This window comes from Podarcis vaucheri (assembly GCF_965113315.1).
Source record: "Podarcis vaucheri genome assembly, chromosome: 6".
Classification (NCBI taxonomy): Eukaryota; Metazoa; Chordata; class Lepidosauria; order Squamata; family Lacertidae; genus Podarcis; species Podarcis vaucheri.
In genome coordinates, this window is record NC_138764.1 from 66158063 (window position 1) to 66176828 (window position 18766).

Here is an 18766-nt window from a genome sequence, read left to right on the forward strand (position 1 = left end):
ATGATAAGTACCCACACACTTCTGAGAGAAGCTGTCTGTGCAGGTATGCAGGCTTTAGATCTCATTTGTTCTCATAGCTCTACCAGCAACATCCCCAAATTTCTCTTTAAGTTTTCATTCCTGGAAAAGGAGGATATATGGCAACCATAGAATGCATTCTGCAGCTTTGTTGATACTTCTGAAGTTCTGGTACAGTAAGCCCGCAACCTACGGACATTGAACATGTGCATTCAGTTTTATGTGCGTGGCAAAAATAAATTTAAAAGGGTTGGGGTTCCGCGGGAAATGACGTTGGCAATCAGAGCTGCCATTGCACCCAATGAATTTTGACTACACAATTTTGGCTTTAGGCGCGATCCACAGAATGTAACCTCTGTGTAAGTTGCGGGCTTACTGTAATTGTGGATCAGGATCAAAGTTCTGAGTGGGGTTTTCAGCATCCTGACTATTGGCTGATACTGGGAACTTTCCAGGGGTGTGTGCAGAAACTTTCACCCCAAGGAATTCTGGCAGTTGCAGCTTCAGGGCTCAGAATGTGGCTTGCATGGGCAAAAGTCGTGCCAGGTGCCACCTGTGAAATGAACCATGCAGATCTAGCAGACAGTAGTGCTGAAGGTTCCATTGGGGTCACCTTTTCTCCCTAAGAGCAGCATCCAATATTTCAGCATAGGCAATATGGCTCGGATTCCCAGTAGTGTTTGCTGCTCTATAGGCAGAAAAGGAGCTTGGGCCGACAACAGATTAGCAGACATTGGAGGTGCATCACAAGCTAATGAATGCTACCTTTAAAAATTATCATTTCAGCTTTACTGCTCCAACACTTAAACCAGAAGCAGGAGACGGTTGTGCATGTAGGGTTTGGGTGTGTGTGATATCTGTAGACTGTAATATCTGAAGGCAGTGCTGCATGTGTTCTCTCTAATTTGGCTTTGTTTATTTTTAGAGGAGCTAGCAGAAGAAAAGCTGTAGCAAAGATTCTAATTACCATTTTCTTGCTTTTGAACTGGACTAACATGCTGACCCAGTTAAGCAAATCACGGCAATTCTGGGGTAATCTTCCAACCTTTGCTCACAGAGGTGGCACTCTAGATGAGATTCCTCTTCACATATTTAATTATCTGTGTTCATTAAAAATCCAAGCCTTCCATTTGTCTTGAGTTTTCCATTCTTGGGAGCCTGAGATTGATTTCCTCATTTTATTCTGGAGCATTGCGACAACTTGTGTGCAATTCAGAGACCAAATCTTAGTTATATCCACAGGGATCCCACAAGAAGATTAATAGGGATATTTTGTATGCTACTTCAATGTTTGATAGTGCTTTCTCCTGGCTAGAACTCACCTTTGCAGCATTTGCAAACAAAGTCACTATTGCCATTTCGCAGAGGGCAAAGTAAAGGCTGAGACAGTAGGGGAAATACAGGATACCGGCCTTATACATGTCTAGCCTGCTGTTCTCCCAAAGGGCAGCATGAGGTCTGTTTATTCTGCTCTGATTTTCGTGGCCATTAACGCAAACTGCTCCTGACCTCCGGAAGGATTCTAACTATTAGGGGAAAACGTTTTTCTTCCATGGGACCGAACTGGCTGTTCTTGTTCCTATTGTTCTGTGAACAATGGAGGGCTCTTAAATGAATTCAGCTGAGGAGGGGGAATCAAGAGGGAGCAAATGCTCCATACATTGAAAGAATACCTCCAGCCAACAAAAACCAGGAAATGTGCACTTGCAGCTCCTGCTCATTCACAGAGGAGAGCAAAAACAATATATGTGAAACCAGCTGTTAATGACAGACGACCTGGCTTCTGCCATCAGTCTGGTGGGGAGAGGAGGAAGATGGCTTCATTTATTCCTTTCATACCCCACCACCATCCCACACATGAAAGAATACACCCCAGCAGATATTAACTAAAAGTAAGCACTGTGACATTTCAGTTTTAAATTCATATGTTCTGTTTTGGAACCTCAGAGGAACAGCAGAGGGCGCTGCTTCTGTGTACCTGAACACAGAATTACACAGCGGTCTCTACAGTAAAGCAGGACTGAATTGTCCCATGTGAAAGCTTAGGCAACGCCTGTTCAGATTTGTGGGGAGAGAGGCGAGGAGACACTGTGGCTTGTAAGCCCCTCCTTTCTAAATGTGTAGCTTCTCAAGGCAGTTTGGGTTGGACACAAACGCTGTGGGCATCTATGCTGCTCGCCTACCATCTGCTGGCAGAGCAAGAAATGGCACTGCATTCTCGACGTCAATATATCAACTGAAAATGGGTGTATTCTTTATAACTCACAGGGAAAGTTAGGTTTTAAAAAAGGGAATGAGCCATTTAGTGGTGGTGAGCTGTGGGAGGAGGTTTTTCCAGAAGATGGCTGAAATGTTATGTTCTAGGTTAAGTTTTTTGCAGCTTGGCTTGCTGGGAGCCCCAGTATACCAGGGCATTTCTTTCTTTCTTTCTTTCTTTCTCTCTCTCTCTCTCTCTCTCTCTCTCTCCTTATGCAGTGGGAGGGGGGTGTTATTGTTACCAAACTGTTGATTTTAAAGATTTATAGCCCACATTTCATCAATCCAGCTACAAGTAATGTTGCTGAACTCGCAGCTCCAGTGTGAAACAGAGTGCCAGACTTGGACCTGGGAGGCCTGGGTTCAAATTCCTGCTCATCCCTGAAACTCACTGGGTGGCCTTGGGCCAGTCACTGCCTCTCAGCCTCGCCTACCTCACAGGATCGTCGTGAGGATAAAATGAGGAGAGGAGAGCCATGGACATCGCCTTTAGCTCCTTGGAGGGAAAAAGTGATATCTAAATGCAACAGTTAAATAACTCCAATCATTCCTGACCATTGGCCATGCCAGCTGGGACTGGCGGGAGCTCAATGGCATTTGGAGGTGCAGAGGTTTACAAGCTCTGGCTTTTGAGATGTGCCCTGCATAAATAAAAAATCTGAGCCAACAGCAGCCCCCTCCGGGGAGAAGGGCAGGTATCAACCCTAGGGGTTGAAAATTATTATAAGACACACACCGAGCGCCCAGCTGACTTTTCTTTTTGCCTGTTCTTCTGCAGCTCCCAGTCCCCTTTGCGGTCTTCCTGCTGCTCTACAAGGAGAGGCTGGTGCCTTGGTGTCAAAGCGGCAGCCCCCCACTACTGCCTGCGGATGAGCTGGCACTGGAAACGCGGATAGCCGACCGGGATGACTCTTCCACCTCCTCGCCAAGAACTCAGCCAGAAATAGGTGAGAGCTGCCAATCCGGGCTGTGCATGCAGAGCCCATTACCATGGTATCAGAGCCCTCTTCTCTCCACAGGTTGTAGCGAGAGAGTGTGTTGTTTTGCTGCGGGAAAGGGATGAAGCAAAGCACAGAGCGAAATATTCTGCATTAAGCTTCCCAGGTTTTTCCTTGTCTGTGGCTACTGCCTTGATGGCTGTGTTCTACCTCCTCTGACAGAGACTGTGTGCTTCTGGCCAGAAACTGCAAGAGGGCAAAGGGCTGTCAAGCTCAGGTCCTACATGGGTGGCCACTGAGACAGTGGTGTAGCAAACCCTTTTCTAAGGACACCAGTAAAAGCCGTCAAGCTTTTTTGGGAGAACATTGCCAAAAGTTGCTCAGCCGGCTTTTTGAGGGACGGACACTGGCTCCACGGGCCCCCATGGCACCCTGCAACCCCCACCCCACCCCACACACACCTGGTGCAAAGGCTGAGCAGCATCAACAAGGCTCCCACTGCCCCTCCGGTCTCTTTGGGGCTTCCTCCACCCTCACTGAGGTCCTCTCCAGGCTCTCTCTCCTCGTGAGCCACAAGGACTTTTCAGCTCTCTCCTGCCATTTCTGGGTTTGAATTGGATCATTGAATTATTTCCTGGCACCACATGTATACACGGTTGTGCGCAAGTCGATCGCACATAAGTTGAGGGACTGTCTATACATGGACTAAATGGGCCACTGGACCTGACCCACCAGGCTCCTCTTATCCTCTTATCTTCTGAAATGTTCATGGACAAATGAGTCAAACACATGGAAACAGTATTTTGGAAACTGAAAAGGCTTGAGTACTAGGCTAGAACCCTATTTGTGCTGTCAGCTACATAGGTCTGGTTATGTTCCCAGAACACACATAAAACTAAGGAAGCCAAACCAGTCCAAATAGGTTGAATCCTATTGATCCTAGAATATCGTACATTATTTGTCCTTGGCTTCTGTTTAGTATTAGTTCTGTAGGCAATGAATTGAAATCCCTGGGGGCAGGTTTCTCTGCTGGCATTTACCCAGGACTCAGCTATACAGCTGCAAATAAAACGTTTTAAATCTGTTTTAAGTGCAATATAAAATGTGACACTAGATGGCGATCGTGAGCCTTATAGAAAATTCAATATATTTTTAAAAATGCTTTTTTAAAAAAGCATTTTCAGAATGATTTTTATATGTTTGTAGATTCCACGCCAGTTTGTAGCAGAGAAGGAATGTCAGTGTGATTGCAAAAGCTCCTCTCCTGTCCTGCATTTAATACCAGCATTTGTTCCGGTCCATGTTAAGGCCTTTGCCAAATTGGGAATGATGTTTTATGCCCACTCTGCCCTCCTAGCAAGAAAGGTGTTTCCTTCTGGGCCAAGGCATCTGTTTCCCTGCATTGCGATAACTCCCATGAGCAAAAGGGAGGCAATTATCTCTCACACAGAGTGGTTTGAAGATGAAAAGCAGCCTGTCTTTCTGCCAGGAAGGTTATTACTGGAACTCTGAAAGAAGCAATTTCTGTGCACCTTCTAAAAATGTCTCATTTATTTATTTGGTGGCTTTTGCTGTGGTGTGTAGCAGCTTACAGATGCATTTGCCCATGTGCATCAAGAATGCCAGGTGTTGCATATTTCTGTCGTTTTCTATGCACACACACTGGAATGCATTTATGTACATGCAAACATTTCTGGCTGCTCTTAACCCCACAAGCCATGTAGCAATGACATGGAACACATTATTATTCTTATTCTTACTATTTATTAAATTTTTATACTGCCCTTCATCTGAATATCACAGGACATTTTACAACGTAAAAAAGCAAAATGAAAACACAATTTACATAATGTCAGGGGTTCAGGAGCAGAGGCGAGGGCAAGGGAGGAAACAGAGAGCGAGGGGGAGGAGGCAGAAGAAAGGATGAGTGATGACGACGACCCGAGATCTCCGAGTCTGTCCAGTGAATCAGAAGATTCACAAAAAGGAGCACCAGTGGCCAGGGCAAGGGGGGAGACTAGGGGGACACCCCAGGAAGATAGAGCCAGAGGGGACTCAGAGGGGAGCAGTTGGAAATCGGGACCAGCGTCACCGCCAGAGAGCAGGGAAGAGGAAGGGCGCCAGGGATCAAGCGCTGGCAGCTCACAACAGGAGGGAGGGCACGAGTCAGGAGTGGCCACACCTCCATCGGGGAGCGAAGAGACGGTTAGACGGAAGGTGGAAGGTTGGGCGCGCGCGCCAAGTTCAAATGCACAGGAAGGTGGCGCAGTAGGCAGCCCGGAAAGGGAGCCAGGTCCTAAAGCCTGGCGCAAGGAGACAGGAGGGTCCGGGGGGTCAGCGTCAGAAGAATCCCGGAAGGAAGAGACCCCGGGGGGCAGAGGGACCCAGAGGAGAACTGTCAGGCGGAAAAGGTGGAGCAGGGCTAGGATATTAAGTTGGTGCGCAAGGGGCGGAGACTCAGACGGAGCTTCGCCGATCTAAGCATAAGACGTAGAGTTGCACGCAGCAGCTTGAGAATGGAGACTGTAACTCAATAAAGACTTTTATCTAATGATCGCTGGCTGGCGTGATCCTCTGTGAGCTAGGATCTGGAAGCAACCCTGACAGTAAGCTCCGTCTCTTCAAATTGTGGGCATCCACGGCCTCGCGGAGAGGAGAGAAAGCGGGTGCCTACAAGCGAGCTCACGAACGGCAGACAATATGACGGCTGAACAGCAAATAGCGGAACTCAGAGAAGCAGTGTCACGACTGAATGCCGAGGCGCTGGCATCCAGGAAGAGAGAGGAGGACGCAGCTGCCGCCTACAGGGATCTCCAGGTCAGGTTGGACGTGCTTACGAAGCAAGGGCAACGGACACCCAAACCAGAGGGGATTGGGTTGGGGAGACGCACAGGCGGTCTGGTCTCTCACTTCGATGGGAATTTGCAACAGTACCCCAACTTTAGAGCAGACGTAATGTGTGCACTGCAACTACTGCACAAAGACTTTAGAGATGAACAAGAGAAAGTGGGGTTCATCATGTCCCATTTGCATGGAGACGCAAAAGCATGGCTGCGCAATTTGTGGAGAGATAAGGATCCTGCGCTCCAAAATGCGGACGCCTTTATTAAAGCGATGGATGGGTGTTTTTTTATCAAGCATTGACGTGGATCTTGCCCGGAAGGAGGTGCATGGACTAAGGCAAGGGAGGGCCAGCGTAAGGCAGTACCATGCCCGCTTTTTCACTTTGGTCAGTGCCCTGGAATGGGACAGAGATTCGGCTCCTGTCAGAGACCTTTTTTGGGAGGGCTTGCACAGCTCGGTTAAAGATGAGATTGCGAGGGGGGAGAGACCCCGGACCACGCAGGAGATCGTTCAGAGGGCGCTGGCGGTGGGGGTGCGGCTGGAAGAACGTCCGTGGAGCAGGGAAGAAGGGCGCAGCGGGCGCGAACCAGCCAGGGGCTCCTCCTTCCTTCCCAGAGAAGCAGCGCGTGCGCAATCCACGCCTCCAACAGGGGGAGGGGTGGAACCGATGGAGGTTGGGAGTGCAAGGGCTCAGTCAGCAGCCAGAGCCCTAGCACCGGCAGCAGTGAAAGCGAAGCCTCCTAGAGGGAACAGGAAGTGTTATATCTGCGAGGATCCAGGGCATATGGCGAAAGAGTGTCCCCGGAGGCTCCACAAGCACACTGCAGCTTCAGCAATGGTGACTGCAGCAACGCAGCAAGGAGAACCACAGCAGGGAAACGACGATGTCTGGCTGGAGGAAGAGGCACTGGGGCCCAGCCAGACGTGTCAGTGAAACAGTCCCCAGGGAATTTACCGCCCATGGACCCCCTCCCGCCCAAGCCAGTAGTGAGGCTCACCGCATCGCTCCAGCTACCCAATGGAATCACCATGGACGTGCCAATCACCGTCGACTCGGGAAGCAATGCAGACTTCATAGGGCAGGACTTTGTCGACCGGCACGCTATACAGTTGCTGCCTGCCACGCTGCCCCTGCAGGTTGTCACGGTGGATGGCAGGGAGCTGCTAGGGGGGCAAGTGGTGAAGCAGACGCCACCTATGGTGCTGCGGCTTGGAAATCACAAGGAAATCATCAGCTTCAACGTCACTCAACTGTCGGACACGCCTATTGTATTGGGCATGAGTTGGCTGGACAAGCACAGCCCGACGCTGGCTTGGTACCAGAGGCAGCTGACCTTCGGCTCTTCCTTTTGTGCTGAACACTGCATCATGCCCCGGCAGGAAGGGGAGCAAGAGGAGTCACAGCTGCTGCTAGGCACGCTGCAAGCGATTCCCCACAAGTACGCAGAATTTTTGGAGGTTTTCTGCGAGAAGGAGGCAGACAGGCTACCCCCCCCCACAGACCATATGACTGCAAGATTGACCTGCTGCCGGGGGCGGCGCTGCCCAAAGGGAAGCTGTATTCCATGTCTGAGGACGAACTGCAGGAACTCAAAGAGTTCATAGATCATAATTTGGAGCGCGGTTTCATCCGAGAGTCCAGGGCAGCGGGGGGCAGTCCGGTATTCTTTGTTAAGAAGCGAGACATGCCCCAAAAAAGACTCGTGGTGGACTACCGCATTTTGAACAGTGTGACCAAGCCATCGGACTTCCCCATGCCCCGAATCGACGACCTACTCGCAAAAGTACGCAAGGGCAGCGTGTTCACCAAGTTGGACCTGCGAGGGGCGTACAACCTTATTCGCATGCGGGAAGGAGATGAGTGGAAGACAGCCATGTTCACGCCCCTGGGCACCTACGAATATAGAGTTATGCCTTTTGGATTGCAAAATGGCTCCCACGTTTTTCAAGCTTTCATGCATCACGTGTTGGCGGGGCTCCTCTACAAAACGTGCGTCTGTTTCTTGGATGACATCCTGATCTTTTCGGAATCGCAGCAGGAGCATGACAGACACGTCAGGGAAGTGCTGAGCAGGCTACAGCAACATAGGCTCTACGCCAAGCTGGAGAAGTGCCAATTCGACGTAACGGAGGTGGATTTCCTGGGCTACAAGTTGTCTGACAAGGGGCTCGCCATGGACAGCGCCAAGGTTCGAGCGGTGTTGGATTGGAAAAGCCCACGCAACCGGAAGGAGGTCCAACGATTTGTCGGCTTCGCGAATTTCTATCGCAAGTTCATCAAAGGCTTCGCTATGCAGACAGCGGCCATCACGGACACGCTTAGCTCCAAGAAAAAGAAGTTCATCTGGACGGAGCAGGCGGAGCGGTCCTTTCAGGCACTCAAACGTCTCTTCGCGTCGGAAGAGCAGCTGCTGCATGTCGACCCCAGCAGGCCGATGAGGGTCGAGACAGACGCCTCGGACAGAGCCGTGGGAGCAGTCCTGCTGCAGAGAGACCCGCAGGGGGTTTGGCGGCCGGGGGCGTTTTACTCCAGGAAGCTCAGCAAGTCCGAACAGAACTACACCATCTGGGACAGGGAGTTGCTGGCCATTCATGCAGCATTCAAAGCGTGGAGGCACTTCCTGATCGGCGCCAAGCACACGGTGCAGGTCTGCACGGACCACAAGAATCTGGAGCACTGGCGCACGGCACAGTTCCTGAACCAGAGGCAGATACGTTGGGCTGAGTTCTTTGCGAACTTCGACTTCCAAATAGAGTATGTCCCGGGGGACACCAACATCATGGCGGACGCACTCTCCCGTAAGCCACAGTATCTGGAGGACGCCACGCCAGCGGCCGCCATGCACATCTTCGCACAAACAGTGTGGGCGTGCGCTGCGGCGACAGTGGACCTGGAGGCGGTGCGACGAGCGTTGCAGGATGACTCCTTCGCGCAAGCAAAGATGGCAGAGATGCAAAGGGGCACGGCAGCGACCGATGGGTTCCAGCTGAGAGATGGATTGCTCATCCGTAAAGGGGCCATCTACGTGCCGGGAGACGAACTTCGCGCCAAGGTACTGCATCAGCTGCACGACGCGCCCACTGCCGGGCACTTTGGCAAGGAGAAGACGGTGGAATTAGTCGCCAGGGATTTCTGGTGGCCCGGAATGAGAGGGGAGGTCGCGGACTACGTGGCGAGGTGCGACACCTGCCAGAGGGCCAAACCAGTGCACAGACCGCCGGCCGGACTGTTGGAACAGCTGCAAACTCCGGTCGAACCATGGGAGAGAGTCGCCCTGGATTTCGTCACGGATCTGCCCAGCTCGAGGGGCAAGACGGCCGTGCTGGTGGTGGTGGACTTGTTCTCCAAGATGGCACATTTCATCCCGTGTGCGAAGGTGGCCACGGCGGAACAAACCGCCAAACTGTTCATAGACCACGTGTTCAAGGTTCACGGTCTGCCACGGTCTATTCTGTCCGACCGCGGGCGGCAGTTCATCTCGAATTTCTGGCAGAAGCTGATGGGCTTCCTAAACGTCAAGATCAACCTGGCGTCGGCGAGACACCCGCAGACCAACGGGCAAGCGGAGCGGGTTAATGCCATCATGCAGCAGTACCTGAGATGCTATGCGAATCAACAGCCTGCGACGTGGGTGGATTACCTGCCGCTCGCCGAGTTCGCCTACAACAACACGAAGCACGTGTCCACGGGGGTCACGCCGTTCTTCGCCAACAACGGGAGGCACCCCAGAACCTTCCCGGGACTGGAAAGAATGGTGGAGGGGGAGCCGCAGACAGCAGATGCGTTCGCGTCGGAGTTGCAGGAGGTCCACGATCAGCTGCGGCGGCACCTGGAGCTGGCCAAACACGCATACAAGGTGCAGGCAGACAAACACAGAAGGGTTGGCGAAGAGATCCGTGTGGGAGACTGGGTCTGGTTAGCAGCCCACGCAGTGCCGGCCAGGTCGTTGGCCAAGAAGAAACTAGGGCATAAGCAACTGGGGCCCTACATAGTCGAAGAGCAGGTCAACCCGGTGGCTTTCAGGCTGGCGCTTCCGGAGGGTTCCAGGATGCATCCGGTGTTCCACAGATCGGTGCTCACTCCCTACAAGGCACCGCACAGGTTTCAGGAACCAGGAACGGCGCCGAGTCCGCTCCGAGAGGGAACCGGGCAACGGGGAGTGGCACAGGAGGTGCGCATCAACGAAGTCACGGAGATTTTGGACTCCAGATGGGGGGAAGAGGGGGTAGAATACCTTCTCGCTAAGGAGGGCACCCCGGCCAGTGCCAACAGCTGGGTGCCGGGCTACGCTTTAGACGAACCTCTGCTCAAGGAAGAGTTTCATGCCCTCTTCCCACATAGGCCAATGCCAGCGGACTTTTTCGACGACTGGCTTTTCACGCCCACGCTTTCAGCCAGCACGTTCCGGGGGTTCGACTCGGATGAGGAACCGACACGAGACGCCAGTTCCCCGGAGGGGTCGCCCTCGGGATCTGCTTCAGAACCCTCGTATTGGTGGGATGATCGACCAGAGGAGCAGTGGCGCAGAAAGTGGCTGGAGGGTCCAGGACGAGCAACGCCTCCAGAAGGAAGCGAGGGAGAGACGGACATGGACGTTTTCGGGGACGACCAGGGTTTCGAGCACGGCGGCACAGAGATGGAAGCAGAGGTGACCGTCGTCGACGAGAGCAGGGAGGAAGAACCGGAAGACTTCGGATGGAGGCCCGCCACGGGAAGCGAAATGTACCCGACATTCGTCCCCTTGACACGGCAGCACCCAGCTCCCGCACCGGATGGAGGGGAGGGGGGAAGAGGGGGCTTCGAGGGGGGGATGGATGTCAGGGGTTCAGGAGCAGAGGCGAGGGCAAGGGAGGAAACAGAGAGCGAGGGGGAGGAGGCAGAAGAAAGGATGAGTGATGACGACGACCCGAGATCTCCGAGTCTGTCCAGTGAATCAGAAGATTCACAAAAAGGAGCACCAGTGGCCAGGGCAAGGGGGGAGACTAGGGGGACACCCCAGGAAGATAGAGCCAGAGGGGACTCAGAGGGGAGCAGTTGGAAATCGGGACCAGCGTCACCGCCAGAGAGCAGGGAAGAGGAAGGGCGCCAGGGATCAAGCGCTGGCAGCTCACAACAGGAGGGAGGGCACGAGTCAGGAGTGGCCACACCTCCATCGGGGAGCGAAGAGACGGTTAGACGGAAGGTGGAAGGTTGGGCGCGCGCGCCAAGTTCAAATGCACAGGAAGGTGGCGCAGTAGGCAGCCCGGAAAGGGAGCCAGGTCCTAAAGCCCGGCGCAAGGAGACAGGAGGGTCCGGGGGGTCAGCGTCAGAAGAATCCCGGAAGGAAGAGACCCCGGGGGCAGAGGGACCCAGAGGAGAACTGTCAGGCGGAAAAGGTGGAGCAGGGCTAGGATATTAAGTTGGTGCGCAAGGGGCGGAGACTCAGACGGAGCTTCGCCGATCTAAGCATAAGACGTAGAGTTGCACGCAGCAGCTTGAGAATGGAGACTGTAACTCAATAAAGACTTTTATCTAATGATCGCTGGCTGGCGTGATCCTCTGTGAGCTAGGATCTGGAAGCAACCCTGACACATAATAAAAGCAAAAGCAAAATAAACCAATAGCCCGTCTCCCACAGACACATTTTTAAAGGCCATAGAATATTAATGCCCATTCCACTTTGGTGCATGTAGAAAACCAGTAAAATGGTGGTATCTGCCTCGGGGCCTCAGCTCCCATAGTGCCAGCTGCATCAGACCAAAGGTCCATCTAGTCTAATTATGGGCAGCCTTTATCCTGCCAAGGACTGCATTCCTTCAGAAGTAACCTGTCAGAATAGAAGAAGACACCTTTACCCTGGTATGGCCCAACAAGAAAACGACAATCCACCAACAGCATACAAATCAACCAAAAACACCCACCCACCCCACTCACACACGAAAACAAAGTTCACCACAGTCAATCACAAATGAAAAGCCACACCCTAGGCCAACCCCAACTTCTCTCACCACCAAAAGAACACAAGCAATTAGTAAAGAGAACCCACACAAGCGATGCTGACACAAAACCCCACACATACACTAAGGAGAATAGAAACATCGCCTCCTGAGCCCACCCCCACCCACCATAGCCCCCTCCACCTCTTTCCCCCTTTTCTTCCTAATGTAACCTTAATGTCTCAACAAATGAAACTGACCTATGGAAAATGTAACTTGAAAAAAGAGACATTGCGCATACTTTTGTAAACCAAGGAATCCCAAATAACTAAATAAATAGATGTCTGTCAGGAGCCATATTCCAGTGGTGGATGGGGCTGAAGCCATCAATGAATGTGGGGCAATCCATTTCCTGCTTTCTTTTTTTCACCCTCTTCTCTTCCCTCTTCCTCCCTGTCCAGTAGGCTGTTGAGGGAGGAATTGTTCTTGGTGGAGGTGTTAACCAATTGCTTTCAGGGGGCTTTTTAAGTTAAACTGAGGGCCACATGAAATTAAGCCCAAGGACCATGCTCTGTTCTAGGGCTGCAGGCTGCCCACCTACGATCTAGTCCCAGCATTCTGTTTCCAGCACCATCTAGCCAGACAACTCCTGGCCACAAAAGCAACAACCCCCCTCTGCTACCCAAATTAATTTTGTGTGACATTCCTGAATGTGTTTTTTCAGTTGGACCACTCTGAATTCAGAAGCACTTCTATAGACCAAGAGCCGAGACAGCAGGAAAAGAGTCCCAAGTCAGGCCTCCCAAGGCTCACAGACTTCAGCCCTGTGTGTCTGTGTGCTTCACTTGTGTGCTTATATAGTGTCAGGCCAGCCTCTCCCCTGTCTGTGTTCACCACAATTTGGTGGAGTTGGGGAGTGACAGGGATGTAGTCTACTCATTTTAACCATAATGCCACATTTCCCAGCCTTCAGTTGTGGGAAGTGGGTTGCAGGAGTGATAACCCCTCCTTATTATTTACCAGAGGAGACCTCTTGAGTGGTTTGGAAGGTAGACACAATACTTTAGTCATAAACTTGTTGCTGAACTCTGGAGCCTGTTCTGGGGCAAATCTTTGCTGCAGAGAGAGAGAGAGAGAGAGAGAGAGAGAGAGAGAGAGAGAGAGACCCCATTTGGGTCCCCATGAAGCTTCACTACTCTTGTGTACTACTCTTGTGTACTACTCTTGTTTTCTCTACCCAGGGCATGAGGACCTCTTCGGATGCTGCCAAAGCAAGAACTTCATAGGAGCTCCTTGCTCTTACTTTGCTGTCCATGTGATGGGTGCCCTTCTCCTCTTTATGACCGATGGGATCCTGGTAAGAGCAACAATTGAGGAGTCAGTGTCAGACCCACCCAATTTGCACTACTGGGGCACTCCAGATTACCTAGAATGGGCTGAACAAGTGTTTTCAAGACTGTCTTTTACTTGATCTGTGTAGCTTGGCTTGAGTGCTCATGGAGAGCCTTTAGCTAAAAACTTGTCTCCCTCCACTAATTGACACTCATTCCTGATAAGACAGAGGTGTGCTGTGTGGGTCAGCAGTTTGTCTGCCCAGGGAGGTGGTGTTCAACCAACTTTGCTGAGGATTGTACTCTCTGTGAAGTATGGTGCCAGTGTGGGAGTGCTGTTAGATTAATCTTTATCTCTTGGGCCTCCAGGATCACGAGTTCCTTCTGTTGGTTGTGGCTAATCCACCAACTGCAGTCCTTCCTGAGTAGATACAATCTTGACCGGTGCCCATGCCCTGGTAACTTTGAGGGTGGGCTGCATGGGGCTGCCTTTGAAAACCGTTCAGAAATTGCAGCTAGCCCAACACACTAACTTTGTTTCCTAACATGGACTGAGTGAAGAGCTCACATCTGGCTGCACTGAAACACCACCCCTGGCTTCCAGTGAGATTTAAGGTGCTGGTCTTAACTCTCAAAGCCCTTCATGGCTTAGGACTCAAATATTTTGTGGCATTGCCTTGTCCCATCTGAATCTGTTCATTCGCTGACATCCCCATCACAGGCCCCTGCTGTCTGAAGTGTGGTGCGTGGTTACTGCACAGTTGGAGGGCCTTTTTTGTGGTGGCTCCTCATCCTTGGAATGCCCTTTTCAAGGAATCCCACCCAGAGACCTAATGTCTAGAACTTAGGTGCCAGGCAAAAGCATTTCTGTTTCCCCCAGGCTTTTCAGAACTGCTAAGGCAAGCATTCTCAAACGCTAAAAAGTAAAATAAATTTAAATGCACTATTGTGATTTCAATTTGTTTTAATTTTGTATATTGGTTCACATATGTTAGTAAACCAATTATTTTACATTATGCTTTTTCATTTCTTACTACTGTGTGTCCTGGGAATATAGATCTCGATTGAAGGTTTGTGTGGTATACAGATTATGTACGTAAGTAAATCTGATGTGGGTTGGTCTCTCCTGCAGGGCGAGTATTCTGGGTTTGTGTACAGCTACGCCGTGGAGGAACCACTCTCCGTGGGACACAAGGTGGCTGGTTACTTGCCCAGCCTCTTCTGGGGATTCATCACTCTGGGCCGGCTCATCTCCATCCCTGTGTCCTACAGAATGAAGCCAGCAACTATGGTTTTCATCAATGTGGTATGGCGATTTCTTCTTCTTCTCCTCCCTCTCTTCCGAGGTAGCAGACAGGCTTATTCTGGCTATGGCGTGTCTGGCAGACCAGGAACATGGATATAACCAGCGACTGGCACCCTCATTTGGAAGCAAGAGCGTATTATTCCTGCAGCTGAGAGGAGTGCAAGCAAGTTGGTTAGAGCAGGAATGGGAAACCTGTGGCCCTTCAGACATCATTGGCCTCCAGCTCCAAGCAGCTGAACAACCTCTGGGTGGCCCCAGGCTCCCTATTCCTGGGACATTTCATTCAGAGAACCCTGGAAGTTGTGCTGAAGGGGGGGGGCGACTGGAGATCTCTAGCAAAGCAGTCTCCTTATCCTTGCATGCCTTCCAATTCCAGGGTTTCTTGAGGGAATTGTTATTAGGGTTGGGCGATATATCAATATACTGTCTTATATCGATATTAAGAGTAGTTTGTGATAACGGGGTTTTTTTAAAAAAAAAATACCTGGCAATACAGTCATACCTCATGTTACGTTTGCTTCATGTTACGTTTTTTCAGGTTGCGCCCCGTGGCGACCCGGAAGTACCGGAAAGGGTTACTTCTGGGTTTCGCCACTTGCGCATGCGCACAAATGCCAAATCGCGCCGCGCACCTGCGCAGATACGGCGCTTCAGGTTGCCGGCCTTTCATGTTGCGAATGGGCCTCCGGAATAGATCCCGTTTGCAAGCAGAGGTACCACTGTATATTGTGAATCGTGTGTGTGTGTGTGCTTGTGTGCAATAGTCAAAAAACACGAAACAGTGGTACCTTGGGATGTAAACAGGATCAGTTCCGGAGCCCTGTTTGCATCCTGAATAGAACGTAAGATGTGACTGTGCGTCTGCGCATGTGCAGGTTGCGTTTTGCTGTTTCTGCGCATGCGGCGGCGCATACGCGAGCGGGTAAACCCAAAAGTAATGCGCTCCATTATTTCTGGGTCACCACAGAGCACAACCCAAAAATACTTATCCTGAAGTATATTTATCCCGAGGTATGACTGTAAAACTGGGAAGCTGGTGCTGCTTCCTGTCCTGTGCGGCCATTGCTATTGCTAACTCTGCCTTAGCTACATTTCCGTGCATCCTGTAGCGGCAGCAGCAAACTGACACAAAAATTGCTCTTTGGGATATTGTGTGTGCACTGCAGGGTCACTCTTTGCCATCTCCCCTGCCTGCCTCCCTCCTCAGCGCTCTTGTCTCCCAAGCAGGTGGAGCTTGACAGCCTCCAAGTGGGAGCTTCCCTCCCTCAGAGACACCCCAGGTTGTTGTTGAAAGGCAGGCACCAAGGCTGGTAGGCAGCTTAGGTAGAAGCATGGCTTCTGGAACCAAGCTCCTTCTCTCCTCCTGTTCTCACGTAAAAATATAAACTGGGGTAATAATAAAAAGAAAAAGACACTGCTCTAGCATAAAAGCCGATTCCCTCTTTCCCCTGTTGTGTTTGTGGGTGTACGATTGTCTGTGTGTATGCCTCCCTCCCACCCTGTGTTTGTGTGTTTTGTGAAGAAGCAGAACACTTAAATGAATTAAACCAGCCCCTCTCTGCTGGCAGGCAGCAGGATGTCTCAACTTTACTCTAAAGTAGTTATCTCCCCCCCCCACTTCCCGTGTCCCAAGCAAGCTGCAGAGAACCTGCAGCCACCAACAAACACGTTTATTATGCCTTAATCTTATATTAGGCAGGAATGGATTTATGCCACAGTGACTGTGTAGGCTCTTACTCATGCTCACCCCTGAATTTCACGGGGCTTACTCCCTGACCCTGATAAGTGTGTATAAAAATGCAGCCTAAATTGGTTAGTCTTAAAGGCCCTAACTATGCAGGACTGTCAGCAAGGGAAGTAATAAGCTTCTAGTCCTTAAGGAAAAGAGTATTTGCCCCCTCCCCAACTTCTTGTCTTCTGAATCTACTTTTCAAGAGTGTGGAGTAAGGTGGAAGCATATTATGTGGACTAGGACCTTGGAGACATAAGTCCACTTGGACATGAAGTTCACTGGGTGGCCCTGAGCCTAACCCACCTCAACAGATGGTTGTGAAGATAAAATGCAGAGAAAGGAAACCATTAATGCCACCTTGAGCTCACTGGAGGGAAGGTAGAATGTATTAAATATATATATATATATATATCTACAAATAAGGAGTACAGCCAGTGGTGCAGACATGCAGAGTAGAAGCAATTTGCTGTGTCCTGGGTTAGTGAAGTGAGCCTGCTCTTTGCTTCCGCTGTGATGTCTGCTGGGGACATCAGATACAGTAGTTGAGCTTGGTGGCCATATCTGTAAAATCAAAGGGGGATTTTCGATGTGCTACACTAGTAGCATTAAGTGGTGATTTTCATGCATGAAATGGCTCAGATCAGCCGCCTTCTGCTAAAGCTCTCTTATCTAAGACACGCAACGTGTGTCTTTTCTGAAGCAGTTTCCATGTTCAGCTGGGCATTATCGGGAGATGAGATACCAAATGATGCCCACGTGTCTGTGAATCTCTCCAGAGGCAAGGCTCATACAGTCAGGGTTGTGTGTCCCCCCCCCTGAATTTCACGGGGCTTACTCCCTGACCCTGGGTGGCAGTGGTGGTTACTCAAGTCTTTTTAGCTGAGCGCAAAAAAAAAATCTTACTCCATATTTAATTTATTTTTTTCCCTCATTCCTTTTATGTCATTGCAGCTTGGAGTGCTTGTAACATTCTTCCTGCTCCTGATCTTTTCCTACAGCGTTGTCTTTTTGTTTGTGGGGACTGCCTCCCTGGGCCTGTTCCTCAGCAGCACTTTCCCTAGTGTCCTGGCCTACACTGAAGACATTCTCCAGTACAAAGGTAAACCAGATCTCTCCTTGTTCTTTCTTTCTACCAAGAAAGAATAGCTTCAACAACCACAATAAAAACAGAGCCCTTTAAATGAGGGCCATGCTTTTAACTTTCCAATTAAAGGGAATCCCTGGTTTGTTTTTATTTTTATTTTATTTTATTTTTTGTCACAAGCTAAGCAAACAACTAAATCCTCTGTGTATTTGTTTAACTGTAGGCATAGTCTGTGAGTTGCTGCCGGACTACAACTCCCATCAGTCCTGACCACTGGTCTTGCTTGCTGGGACTCATGGGACTTATAGTCCAACAGCATCTGGAAGGCAACAGGATGGTGGCCATTGTCCTGTTATGTTCACTGGAGCTTACTGCCAGGGGGATGTGCAAGGATGACTGCTTTAAGCACTTGGTTTATCATAAAAGAGCAACATTCATGTCTCTTACTCGCCTGCATAGGAAAGCCTTTGTCCTTTCCGTCAGCATAGCATTTGTACCACAGACTTCTGCCATTTACATTTGGGTAAATTTTATTTATATCCCGCCCTCTCCAGCCGAAGCTGGGCTCAGGGCGGCTAACAACAATAAAATAGTGCAACATTCTAAAAACATTTCATTATAAAAATTAATTAAAATCCAATTGATGGCAACTTACAGCTTAAGTTCTGTAAAGATTGCCAAAGGAGGGAGTCAGGCTGTGCCCTGACCAAAGGCCTGGTGGAACAGCTCTGTCTTGCAGGCCCTGCGGAAAGATGTCAAGTCCCGCAGGGCCCTAGTCTCTTGTGACAGAGGGTTCCACCAGATTGGAGCCGCAGCCAAAAAAGCCCTGGCTCTAGTTGAGGCCAGCCTAACCTCTCTGAGGCCTGGGACCTTCAGGATGTTTTTATTTGCAGACTGTAAGTTCCTCTGTGGGGCATACCAGGAGAGGCGGTCCCGTAGGTACGAGGGTCCTAGGCCGTATAGGGCTTTAAAGGTTAAAACCAGCACCTTAAACCTGTTCCTGTACTCCACCAGGAGCCAGTGCAGCTGGTATAGTAGCGGGTGAATGTGATCTCGCAGCAAAGACCCTGTAAGGAGTCTCACCGCGGCATTCTTCACCCACTGGAGTTTAAAAACATTTCTATACCACATAACATTTCAAAAATCTCCAAGAATCCTTTGTATCTTGCTCTTAAAGATGGGACATGTGCATCTTGCTGCATCTGTTCAGTCTCCTTTATCTGCTTCTTGCAAAAAGTGTAACGTGGTGCCACTTTCATTCCAGGCTGTGCCACTACTGTGCTGGTGACAGGAGCAGGTATTGGAGAGATGGTTCTGCAGTTGCTGGTAGGGTCGGTAAGT

The 18766-nt window shown here is 50.5% G+C and overlaps 1 protein-coding gene across 1 annotated transcript in view; it reads left to right on the forward strand.

Annotated features, from left to right (window-relative positions):
* Nucleotides 1-18766, forward strand: part of MFSD4A (major facilitator superfamily domain containing 4A) — a 51263-nt gene that overhangs the window by 27708 nt on the left and 4789 nt on the right. Inside the window, exons 4-8 of the mRNA XM_082228360.1 lie at nt 3053-3221; nt 13214-13329; nt 14436-14609; nt 17293-17440; nt 18690-18760. Coding sequence (XP_082084486.1) covers nt 3053-3221; nt 13214-13329; nt 14436-14609; nt 17293-17440; nt 18690-18760 — 678 coding nt within the window. The remainder of the gene's footprint in view (nt 1-3052; nt 3222-13213; nt 13330-14435; nt 14610-17292; nt 17441-18689; nt 18761-18766) is intronic.